This window comes from Schistocerca serialis, chromosome 4 (assembly GCF_023864345.2).
Source record: "Schistocerca serialis cubense isolate TAMUIC-IGC-003099 chromosome 4, iqSchSeri2.2, whole genome shotgun sequence".
Classification (NCBI taxonomy): domain Eukaryota; kingdom Metazoa; phylum Arthropoda; class Insecta; order Orthoptera; family Acrididae; genus Schistocerca; species Schistocerca serialis.
Window position 1 is genome coordinate 451,713,150 of NC_064641.1, and position 13,498 is coordinate 451,726,647.

Below are 13,498 nucleotides of genomic sequence, written 5' to 3' on the forward strand. Positions count from 1 at the left end.
AGATCTTGCTAAACATGGGAGTACCTCAGAATCACACAGACTATTCATAGCAATACGTGCCATGTTTAGACGAGCATTGCAATGTAGAAAAATGACACCACGACTCTGTCGCACGGAGGTAAGACTTGACGACACTGGGTGGCCGTGACGCACCGCTGTGCCGTCAGATTTCTCTGTCACTACCAGCCGAGATCTGAGGTCACGTCTGGTTGTTCCTGACGCTACGAGGCCAGTAGCTATACCTCAGCGTTAACTGAAAATCGTACTTTAAGTGATACCGCGATTTTCGGGACGGTAACGTCTGGCGTTGTGCTGGAGGCTCTTCGCTGTGTGGGGGCGGCGGCGGCGGAGGCGGCGGAGGCGACGGCACAGCCACTCGTAGCGGTCCTCCAGCCGGCCGACGACCTGAATAATCGATTGCACTACGCACTCGAGAAGCGGCCGCGTTAGCAGGTTTTTAAGTATTCATCCGCTACACACTCTTCTCACTAAGCGATTACCTAGCATAAAGCGAGCACAGATTCCCCCTCTCCCTGCGTCCGCCTGGTTACGATCACTATACATAATGCTTAATATTCGGTCAAGTAACACATCGTCTTCATTTTTTCCATAAGGTGCAACGAAAGTGCAGGAGTTGAACAAAAATATGGAAGCATCACGAGAAATGCGAGCTTGAACGTAAACACAGATTCCAGCCAAGCCTGCAGGATGCGCTATTTTATCGAAAGGCACCTGGGTGATGTCATCAATACGTTGCAGGTGTCAGTCGTGACAAGACCAGTGTTCTGTGTAGTTGTGAGTGCATTATGTCGGGGCTAAGTGAATTCGAACGTGGGAAAGCCGTTGGGCACGTATTGTGGATGCTTCAGTAAACAAAGTAGCCGAAGTGTTCAAGAGGCACAGCATCGAATATTTACACCGCGTACAGCGAAAGCGAGAAAACATCATCCGCTAACTTACGACGGGGACGAAAGTGGGTGTTGAGTGATCGTGACGGACAGTCATAGAAGAGGACTGTGACAAAAAAAAGTGGACGACAGCTGCAAAAATCACAGCAGAACTGAATATCGCACTCGCGAATCCTGTCAGCAACAAAGCAACACGAAGGGAGCTCCAGTAGCAGGGAACCGCAGGTCGAACTGGAATTCCAAAAGCACTCATCAGTGACGCAAATGCCCGTAACAGGAACCCTTGGTGCCGAAGCCATAAAACCTGGACTATGGAGCAATGGGTGAGTCTTGTTTCCGAATTCTGGCCGACTTTTCATCCCAAGAGCGAAACGTGGTGAGGCTTCGGTGACGACTTGGGCGCCATATTGTGGTTCCTCTTCGGATGTCACACTACTGCCAAGGATTATGTGACCATTTTGGCTGATCAGGTCCATACCACATTACATTGTTTGTTCCCCAGTGGTGAATCAGTGTTTCAAGAAGACAGGGCCCCGTTCACAGAGCTCGCATCGTCCAGGACAGGTTTTGTGGACGGGAGGATGAATTGTCTCATCTTCCATGGCGACAAAAGTTGCCAGGCCTCAATATTATTAAGCCGTTTTGGTCTTCTTTGGAGATGAGGGATCGCTATTCACTTCCATCATCGTTGCCTGAACTTGCCGCTACTCTGCAGGAAGCATGGTACAACTTCCCTTGGAACCCTTATAGGACCTGTATATGTCCATTCCGAGACGACTGCGAACTGTTTTGAATGTCGACAGTTTTCTGACGTCGAATTAGGCATAGTAATGTGTTGCGTTTGTGGTGTTTCCACATTTTTGTCCCTCTCCCCGCCCCCCTCCCTTATATGATAGCAGACACTAGATTACAGTTAGAAGAGATTTCGCGTATTCAACTTTTACTCAATGCTTCACAGTATGTAAATATGGAAATTTCACACTCATCACTTTCACGATGGCGGAACGCTGCCAAATGTCACAAATTCGAGGAATGGTCCGTTTATTAAATCCTAATTAATTTTTGTGTCCATACTTAGGCAAAATATCTCACTGGACAGCATAATAATCATCTGGAGAATCATCACACTAATGCTGTGTAACACCGCCTCAAAACTTGATAATTACCAAAATATGGAGAGGAACAGAGTTCTTAAGTTTATTCAGGTATACCGTCTTTAGATAAAAATCACTCATTGATGACTGGATCCCAGAGAGCTAGCAAACTGCAGGGATGTTGACTGCTACGTTTCATCCACTGATCCAAATAGTCCCTTTTATTTTCTATGGGATTAAGTTGAATGGCTTGATGGGATTACAAGGACCAAACTATGAAGTCATGGGTTCCTCAGACCTTTGTGTGTCAAGCCGCGAATAGTCCCCAGTGAGAAAGGACATAAAAAACAAATCCCAAAGATCCCTGTTATTCTCGAGAATCAAGAAAGCAGACAGAAGCAAGTGGAACTGAGAAAGGGATAAAAGGGTGAAGGTGGGAGAGATGCCTGGCCAGAAAGGAGCTGGAGGTCCCTGGAAATGGGACTGAGGCTTGGTGATTTAACGGGCCAGTTGAAGTGCGTTAAAGTGCCCAAGTGTTCGTTCACAAGAGACGTACACATGTAGCCCTGTAAATACAGATGTTGTCTTCTTGGAAGAAAGGAGTGTCCACAGCATACTCATCATGATAACGTCAAACCAGTGGCAATACTTCGTTACCGATGACGTTGAAATAAACTTCGTAGTTCATGTCCTCAGTAACTTGAATGAATGGAGCCAAGTCATGGTACGAAAAAAACCATAGAACCACCTCTGTCCTGAACTACTCTATTGACGCATTTTGGGTTAAACTCCTTATTGGACTGTGTGCGCTCGTAATGCCTTGCATATTTTGAAAAATAAGCAAAATTGCGACTTTTCCGACCACACCAGTCGTCTCCATTCCGCTACTGCCCAATTTCTGCATTGTATGATTCACTGACGATGTTCTCTTTTGTGTGCCCCTGCGGGCGATGGCCTTTCTGGCGTATCTGACTACAAATGTCCACCGCATGCTGATCCTTGCTCACTGTTAACGCAGAAGCTGTTTGAGATGGACCTACATCCTGTCGGATTTCAAACCGACTGTCATTGACATGACAGTAACATTTGTCTCCAGTTCCTACCCATCAGGATCTTTTTACAATCATTGTTCATCCGTCATATTACATGGCTCCGAGTGGTACACCCAGTTGTACAGTTCGCATTAATACATAAGCACCTTACTCCACGACGCGATCATGCACGTGTCCATACACAATAGCTCATTTCTCTCATTTTATCACGTTTTCATGTCGATCCATCTTGCTGTTCTGACTCTATACAATCGACTGGCACATACACTCGGCTTAAATGCCTTGACCTGTGTAAGTAGCGGAGGGTCGTATGACTACATGGTACCAATTATGTACCATATATAGCACTCCAACTAAACAGTGTGCTGTTTTGATGAGGAAACTAATCTTTTGTCTGGAGATCTCGTATCCCATATTTCATGAAAGTAGGAGTTTCTCGTTTGAGTATTCTCCAGTCATCGTCAGTTAAGAATTAATTCTTTTCAGTTTTTGATTGTCGTTAATTTTACAACACTGCCACTATTCCAGAATGAAATTTTCACTCTGCAGCGGAGTGTGCGCTGATATGAAACTTCCTGGCAGATTAAAACTGTGTGCCCGACCGAGACTCGAACTCGGGACCTTTGCCTTTCGCGGGCAAGTGCTCTACCAACTGAGCTACCGAAGCACGACTCACGCCCGGTACTCACAGCTTTACTTCTGCCAGTAACTCGTCTCCGGTAGAGCACTTGCCCGCGAAAGGCAAAGGTCCCGAGTTCGAGTCTCGGTCGGGCACACAGTTTTAATCTACCAGGAAGTTTCACTGCCACTATTGTTAGATGAGACTGAGGGAACTGACATAATGGGTAAGACGTTGGACTCTTTGAAATTATGCACATATAGGAGGCACAACGTGTGTTTTTTAAGGAAATACCATTTTAAAACAAAAAAATAGACGTTTATTAGCAATTTTACTTTTAGGTGAGAGCTTATACTTTAATCTACTGTTCTACATAATTCCCACCAATATTAAGGCACTTCGCGGATCGCACAACCAGTGTTTGAATACCATCATCATAGAAACCTGCCACCTGATTAGGCAACCACTGGAACATGGTAATTTTGACATCATCGTCGTTGTGGTGCTGACCACACAGATGCTTCTTGGAAGGTAGAGGCACGTGGTAGTCACTGGGCGCTAGATCGGGGTTGTCTGGAGGGCGATCTAGTTATTCCCAGCCGAATGATCTGATCAGCTCTTGAGTTCGATTGGTCGCGTATTGACGGGCGTTGTCATGAAGCAAAACGATTCCCTTACTCAGCCTTTTTGTTCTGGATCGCACGGTGCAGTATTTTTGAGGTCTCATATTACATCGTAGAATTTATTGTGTCACCACAAAGCAAAACATCCACAAGCAATACCCCCTTTCTGTCGCAGAAAACAGTACACATCATTTTCCGGGCTGAAACTGTTTGCTTGAACTTCACATTCTTGGGTAATGTTGAATGCCGAAACTGGTACTTTGATTCATGCGTAACATAAGCCACCCATGTTTCGTCACATGTGACAGTTTGGCTTAAAAACCCGTCACCTTTCTCACTGCACCACTCTGGGAAAGTCAGAGAACTGGCTAAACAGCGTGAGCATAACTTTCGATAATTTACTCGTTGTGCAACAATTGTATAGAGCACTTTTCTTGATATTTGAGGAAACTAATCACATAACATCGAAATGGTAAGGCTTCTGTTCTCTCTCACTTTTTCATCAATTTCTCCACTAAATCGTCAATAATGACTGAATGTCACCCATGTCTTTCCTCATCACCCACATTTGTACAGTCATCTTTAAAAACTCCACCCATTTCCGTACCATCCTATCGCTCATAATGTTTTTCCATACACTTCACTGATCAAAACGAATGACCGCGTGGACTTCACAGTCGATTGGATACTCAGTCGGAGGAGGCGTTTCATATACAAGCAAACTGAAATACGCTAAATAATTACGTAGTGGCGTCTGTGGCTTGCCAACAGGGTGCAGTTCACAGCGCGCATGCGCCAAATGCCTACCGCTGCGCTGCAGCGGCGGAATTTCGGAACATTACCGACTTTAAAAACGCGCCTCGTATTAGCAGGTGTTGGCCATTGTTTGGATGCAGACTTAAGAACAGAGCTCAGTGCCATTATCAGAGCACCAATAGGCCAACAAGCCTACTCAAGTGAAAAACACATTTTTCCCGAGCTACATGCATATGTTTATCTTGTTTATGAATTTCGTGGAAGTGATAGAACAGCCCAATAAGGTTAAAGGCGGTTGTAAGTGCATTAAATTGTGCAGTGTACAGCAGAGACCAGGCATTAGTTAGTATTTTCAAAATGTTCCTAAGCCTGGAGGATATCTACCACAGATAAATCTTTGGAGACTACTACCAGGTCACGATTTTTAACAATTATAACATCGAATTAGTGATTTCAAACACTTTCTGGCTGGTCAGCGGCCTAAAAATGAAACCGATTGGAAATCAAAACATAAATTCAGATCTTTTAAAGAGTGATTGAGATGGTAAGTGGATTTAATAAAGTTTCGTGGCTTCTTCTATGAGTATGACACCTGCGAGAATGTAACAATGATCATGATCCATGCTATTGTGCTATGAGGCTATTTATGATCATTTTCAATGTAATAGATGTTTGTAAGAAGAAATGATGTCTAAAAAAATTTGCGCAGAAAAAGTTTTTTAATTCTTCTGTTGTCTTACGCAGACGTATTTCTATTTTCAGACTGACTATCAAAGCTAAATGTCCGATGGAACTAAGGAACTTCCCTATGGACAGACAATCTTGCCCTCTTATCCTTGGCAGCTGTAAGTATATTGAAAATAGTATTATCGTTAAGAAACAAACTTCAATAAACGTTTGAACTGTTTTAAAATAATGTGTGCACGTTACTGTCTTTAGAATCCAGAATGTCATGTAGTTCCTGACCACCATTGTTAGTAGTTAAAAGCTGTCTGTCTCCTGCAGTTTCATCCTCATAGTCTGCATACACTCATGAGAAGGTAGGTTTATCTTGCTTAACCGCATTTCCCATGATCTTTGAGGCATTTAAACTCTCACTTTTCTGCACTGTCGTGGTCGTAAATTGTCATGGGGATGATTTATGAAAAAGTTTAATCAATTTATGGTGGCCAATGAATACTTAGTTAAGTGCGTCTGCTGGTAAGAGATTCATGTTCAATGTGTACACAAAAAACGAAAGAATTTACGGGGGTTGAATAAAAAGTAATGCCTCCACCTTCGTTAGTTGGGTTTGTGTGGAAATATTTTAATAATTCCACATAATCACCAGCCAATTGGATACATTTCTGCCAACGATGAACAAGTGTTATGAAGCCGTCACGGAAGAAGTCGACACTGTTTCCGCAACCACAGTCACACAGTTCTCTCAACGTCTTCATCAGAGGCTTAATGATGTCCCCACAGACCGTCTTTCATTATCGGGAACAGATGGAAGTCAGACAGTGCTAAATCTAGACTGTATTGAGGATGCCGTACGGTGGTGAGATACAGTCTCTGAAGTTCTACTATGGTGGCGCGTGAAGTGTGTGGTTTGGCATTGTCATGCTTTCTAAAAACATTTTCCTTTACCTTTGGACCCTTGTTAGCCGTCGTTTCAGAGTTGGCAGCGTTGTGATGTAACGCTCTGAATTTATTGTTGTTCAACGATCAAGGAAATCAACATGGATAACACCATCTGCGTCCCAGAACACTGTGGCCATGATTTTTCCAGCTGAGGGCTGCGCCTTGTGCTTCTTTTTGTGGGGAGAGTCTTTGTGTCGATATTCCGTAGAGTGACGTTTCGTCTCCGGGTCGTAATGTTGTACCCACGTTTCGTCTTCTGTCAGAATTGAATGGAGAAAGGCGTCGCCTTGTGCACAGATCTTCCGATAGCCAAGCAAAGCAATAATGTGACCCACACGTTTTTGTAAAATGCCGATTGTGCTTGCAGTTTCTCTCTGAGTGATACGACGATCGTACTGAATCAATCTGTCAACATTTTGCTTGTGAAACTCGGTGGTTGCTGTTACAGGACGTCCAACCCTTTTTCACGCAGGTCGGATGTTCCCATCTCGACATCTTTAAGCTTACTCGCCCAACGACGCACAGTACTACTCACATCAACACAATCACCATAAACTGCTTTCATTCTCTGATGAATCTCCTTTGGGGTGACACCTTCTGCTGTCAAGAATTCAATGACTCCACGTTGCTTAAATCGCATTGACCGACCGTCTGCGCAGGGTTCCATACTTTGCACTGTAACAACACAACCGTTCAATGCTATGGCCTCCCGCCGACTGGAGCTGTAGAGAAGAGACTACTGAACAAGCCAGTACCTGCCGCGTACCAATGCTGTCAACTGTTGAAGAGTTATGAAGGTGAATGCATTACTTTTCAATCAATCCTCGTGCTTTAATACAAATCACGTCAGACAACAGCACATTTTTTTAAAAACTTTTCTGCATCTCCATCTCCACCAATCACTAGCAGCCATTGAATTTTAGTGGTGCTATACAGGCTGTCAAAGTGGTTGGTGGTGCCGCCCTCTCTGCCACTGCTTAAGATTTAGTCCTTGTTTCCACATCGCACCCTCTGTCTGCACAGAATGCCTTTTGATATGACTTACATTATAACACTTGTGACTCTGATCTTTGACTCAAACGAGTCCATTGTTTTATGCATGTATGTCCGAAGCAACAGGCACTGCGGCGCCAGGCAGCGAATTTCAATTAAAAGTGCCCTCTCCTCTGTGAGTCTGTACACCGGTAAATTCATATGGTGACAGGTACTCCTGCAATTCTGTTGGATGGTAACTCACTCAAATGTACTGAAGATGCTATTTACAGCTGAAACTGTATAAGCAAGAATAACAAAAAGCCAGTGGGATTGTGACTGACTGCTGTGTTCCTATCCCTCCTTAATTTATTAACTAATATAAGTGTTCCAGACAAGTTTAGATAAATTAATTTCATATGGGAAAGCTTTTTTTATTTAGAAAGCCACAGGTAGTGTAGAATCAGTTTTAAGTCGTGAGATTCATACCTCAGTATGCTGCATGTCTTTCAAAACTTTTGTCATTGCACTGGTAGGCGTTTGATAGCAAGTAAGTCAGTGGTGGTGTATTTATAATGCTGAGCAAAACTTTAAGCAAATGTTTCATTTTTTATGTACACGTCTGTTGCTTTACAACCGAGTATTAAATGTGCTCATTAAGTCATCCAAATAGTGTTTTGTGTGGTCACCGCCAACAGTGGTTAAGATTCTAATATGCATCTCAACTTCACTAATATATGTGTAACAGTATCGCACGCGCATTGCTATCTACGTCACCTCCCCTCTAATGTGAGCCAAGTTTATGTGTGCATGTCATTTATAGCACCGATTATAATATGTCACCCACAACTGTCGGATCTTGTGATTTTTCAGTTGTAGGGAAAAGGGAAAAATTATTCATTTTGACAGTGACGTTAACAGGGGAATGTGAGATCCGTCTGATTTCCATACCCCAGGATTTATGTACACAACACATTTCTGTTGAGAAATATCTTAACTGAATAAAGTAACACTACGATGTATTACATTTTCACAAGTTTCAGACGTACCATCCGTTTAAAAGCTAGTAGGAACATTGTAGTTTTTTTCTTCAACGAGAAGCCTAAGAGACTGAACACGAAAAGCTATGCGAATGCTAGATCTTATCTCTTTGGAGCAAGGATATTAAACGCTTTGCAATCACCAGAAGAAATTTCAGGTATCAGTCGAGACTAGTCATGACCATCCACTGGTCAGCACTCGCACACCTTGTGACCAATTATGACCCACTGCAACTAGGGGAATGTCTCTATCGAACGCATTCGGGTGTCACAATTGGTTTCGATAGTTACTCGAATGAACCTATTGTTCGCCAGGTACAGATACCAACCAACCCTCAACATTCTCACTGCCTTCGTTGTTGCAGTATTTAGCTGGCAGAGACAATGTTAGTGTTAGTGTTACGTCTAGAAGCTGAGGTCAGACAAGGAGAAGACAGTTGGCTGGCTAAAAATTCAAGCATTGGACTGTAAGAAAGACCATCTGACATGGAATGAAAAAGTAGGAGTCACAAAGTGACAATAGACACTGTAATGAGTGCAGGGATCCCTCTCAGAGTCTGAAAACTGAGTCGACAATAGGCTGACATACTTTCATAAGTCAAAGTCAGAACACTTACAGCGAAACAGCGATCAAATCACTTAGCATGATGCACGAGAATCTCTTGAAACGATGTGCAACTTTCAAGTCATCCCAGAATGAAGTTCCAATCGCCTCTGAATCAGTCCCACAATGTGACCTCTGAATGATCTCTGAAGGACTTCCGAATGATAGAATCCTCTTTGAGCTCGCAATCCTCCTGGACTCGTCAGTTTATATGACTCCTCCTACTCTCTCTGATACATCTGATGCTCCTTGATTTGACTGTATTATCTAATTTAATGATCAGCTTAGTGAAACCACATACAGAATGATATAACTCAATGATTCACAGGCTCCCTCAGCTTGGCAAAAAATAGTTCAAATGGCTCTGAGCACTATGGGACTTAACATCTGAGGTCATCAGTCGCCTAGAAAGAACTACTTAAACCTAACTAACCTAAGGACATCACACACATCCACGCCCCAGGCAAGATTCGAACCTGCCACCGTAGCGGTCGCGCGGTTCCAGACTGTAGCGCCTACAACCGCTCGGCCACTCTGACCGTCTGGAAACTAGAAATCTACTCTGTAGGAATCAGCATGGGTTTCGAAAAAGACGATCGTGTGAAACCCATTTTTTAGTAAGTGAGTCCATACAAGATTATTGAACGACTCATTGGGATTTTGAGTCTGACCATGCAGACACTTCTTCAGTAATTCGGGATTTGCTAGTTCTCTGTAAATAGGTTTTATGATATCCATGACTGCTGCTGGGATGGAATGTTTATGGCTGTGTGAACTGTTTGAGTACTGGGCATTGCGGTAATTGCACCATGAATCAGGTCCAGGAGGGCAAAGGTGGTGTACTGGTTTTTCATCAGTTGACAGTCTATTGAAGAAGGTAGCCCATACTGCGTGCTTCAACAAATCCTCAGTATTATTTCTAATGGCCATACGAAATTTCTGCTGAAGTTCATCAATCATTATGTCTGTCAGCCCGCCTCTTATGGTTTTATCATCAGAAAGTTTCTTGTCTCTCAAACTTTGTTTCAACTCCCTCAACCCGGTGCCCATCCTCTTCTGGACATGACCAACACTGTTAACCTTTATAACACAGCAATCCACAGCCTTCTGTATAAAAAATTACAGATTTTATTAGATCTTGAAGTAACCCAAGTAAAAATTTTAACATTGTCAACTGGTGTAGATTATATTTAAAAAAATAAAATAAAATACTTCCCATGTGAATTTATATGTGATGTGAATATATCATTTTATTCGGAAAATTGCAAATTTTATAATGAGATAAAAATCCGAAAATGTGAACAATTTTTTTCCGTTCTAACTCCCCTTAAATAAAGAAATATTTATGTCATCTTGGCTGCTGAATGCTTTTAGTAGCTGCTGAGTACCAGATTTAAGGGTGCTTTGAGACGTTACATGCAATGGTGTAAAGAGAGCTCAAATGTGTATAGTAGGATTTTTGAAAATTTAGTTTAAAATATTTGCATGAGTAAATTGGATTGGATCATTTCTGTGAATTCTCTTTTATGCATAGCACAAACAGTTGTAATTCTATAGCAAATGAAGTTTTGACACTTTTGCACGCCAACATCTTAACTCAAAATTCTCCAAGCTGCTAACTTCTAAACTATTCATAATATCACCCAAGAATTAAATTTCTGTTCAAAAAATGCATTGCATTACTTTCCTGTACCAAGTCTTATCTTTTTAGCAAGGTTGCAAATACCTGTACTCGCTTCTTAGTTTATTTATAAAAATCATAAGAATGTGCAAGGTAATTTGATGCCCATTTCATCAAGACAAGTAACAGTTTCATTTTCAGTAGAAAGAAAGAAATCTGTTTCTTATTCTACTCTCTAGAAGTGGTTCATAATAGTTATGTTACAATCGGATGTCTGATGTAATCACGGGTATGACTAAGTTATACTCTTTCGTTTGAAACTGAGATGTTTCATCTTTGATTGTTTTTAGTAAGTCATCGCCACTCCAAGCTGAACAGTTTTAAATCCGTGTCTCATAGCACGTTCCTCTTCACTGTACCTCTGTTTTATGCAAGTATAAAGAATGGATATCGTTCAGAATTCTATTGTAGTGTCTATTCTTAAAAACCGTTTATATTGGAAGTATCGTTCTGCAACGCAAATTTAAGGAAGTCTTGCACACGGTACTGCTAGTTCAGTGTGGAATCATGCAGTTGTTCAAAAACTCTTGTGACTGAAACTCCTTTTTCGCCAACTAAGATATTGGCAGCATCTCTGCACAAACTGTTTTTCACTTACAGATCAAAATCTTTCTGCAAACCATGACATGAAAACAATAACAATACTGGAAACCGAGCCCTGTTGATGCACTGGACTAAAATAGCAGCAGAAAAACATGTCGCACCATACACGAAAGGGCAGCTTCTGAAGTAAAAGTAATATTCTTCGCAATTGTAGCAGCAGCAGCACAATTGACACTTCTTATTCATGTCGCTCTTTTAAATACTATTATTTTCAGTTTTTTGCACAAAAAATTATGAAAGGTCTAACAGACAGGAATTGTATTCTTTCGAAATTTATACTACAACATATGGCTATCGATTAATCTATTCCATTCTAAATCCTGAAATTTCATTAACTTGTGTTTGCACTTATACTCCTTAAAATTCTGTATTATTTATCGTTTTATAGCCATTACTCTTGCCAGACTAAATAAAAAATTCCACTATGTTCCACGATCTTTCTCCAGTTTAGTTTCAAACAGCACAATTTTAACTTACAGTGGTTACCAACTGAAAATAAATTATTTCCAGAAATTCAGCACATAAGAATAAAATATATTTATTATTGAGTTCTTCGTTTACTCAATCTTCAGTGAGTCATAAACGGTTACAAAAAGATTGTCGCTGAAGCTCAAGACATATGTTTCGGGCTTAGAAACGTATGAAACTGAAGAAATGTGTGATGATATTAATTAGCTTCTCAAATATGTTAAAATAGACAAGAATACAGTCATAACGGAAGAACGAATGCAGTTGTCGGTAAAGATAGGACAAAGAAAATACCGAGAGAGTTCGGCCTCGATAAGTGAAGTGAGATGGAAGACGTATTAATAGAATTTTGTGCTGTGTTACTTGTTACGAACATCTTTATCGAGAGCGCGTTGAGAAGGAAGTAGGCATGTAAGGGGATCAAAGAAAATATCGGAGTGACTGCACTTTGTTAAAAAAAAGATTCTGTAACCAAATTAAGAACTGGAACAGTTATCCAGGTACTGACGTCGTAATTGACCATAATCCAGTACTAATGAAGTTTAGTTGACATTTAATATGGTATAGAGAAAGCAGCCGATAATTTGGCACCTAGATAAGCAGGAAGAATCAAGATTTCGAATGCATTGGAATAATATATGACAAAAGAAGAATGTCACTTACAGGAGCTACTGGTATGGAAAAACAATATAATTCCCGTAAAAGAGCATGGTAAATGCAGCAGAATAGGTGCTATAATTGAAACAGCTACCCATGGATGACGGATGACTAACTGGAATTAGCGAAGAAACAAAGAAAACAGAAAAGGGTTGAAAGTGACCATAATATCGGTCATTCAGAAATGAAAGTAACTGATCATGGAGAAAACTTTAAAAAAAGAGGAAATAGTGAAAATATGTTATGCAGTGATTACAAAATTAAGAAGGATAACATTGATCTTGTTAATAGAATAATATTCAGTTACTTTAAGTAGTACAGTCGCAGTCATTAGAGATGTGTAGTTGGCTGAAGCAGAAAATAAAGGGAGAAGATGAAATCAATACTTGGAGAAACGTTACAGCAGCCCATAAGAAATTAGTACAATTCAGAATTAGGACGTTGAGTAAGATGATGGTTGGGGGAGAGTAAATGATTTGCTTTGTGTTTTAAAAATGTTTATTCTCATGGTTATAAGGCTAATCGGTTGAGCAAAAACAATATTAGCATGTAAATGAGATTTATAAAACTGGGGATCGCATGAATAAGAACAGTATCGAGTATTAGTGAAGTATTGCATCAAAAATTCCACAGGAATACTTTAGCCAAGACAGGGAAGGAAAACTGAATGTAGATCAGGAGAGGATCAGTTCAGGTCTAGGAGAGGCAGGGGTATTAGAGAAGCAATTATAGCTCTGCGGCTATTAATAGAAGGCAGATTAGAAAAAAAGACACGGAAACGTACATTACATTAGTAGA

The 13,498-nt window shown here is 41.2% G+C and overlaps 1 protein-coding gene across 1 annotated transcript in view; it reads left to right on the forward strand.

Moving 5' to 3' along the window:
• The window catches only part of LOC126474531 (gamma-aminobutyric acid receptor alpha-like), a 192,281-nt gene that overhangs the window by 144,643 nt on the left and 34,140 nt on the right, over positions 1 to 13,498 (forward strand). Inside the window, exon 4 of the mRNA XM_050102002.1 lies at positions 5,815 to 5,897. Within this exon, the coding sequence (XP_049957959.1) occupies positions 5,815 to 5,897 (83 nt within the window). The remainder of the gene's footprint in view (positions 1 to 5,814; positions 5,898 to 13,498) is intronic.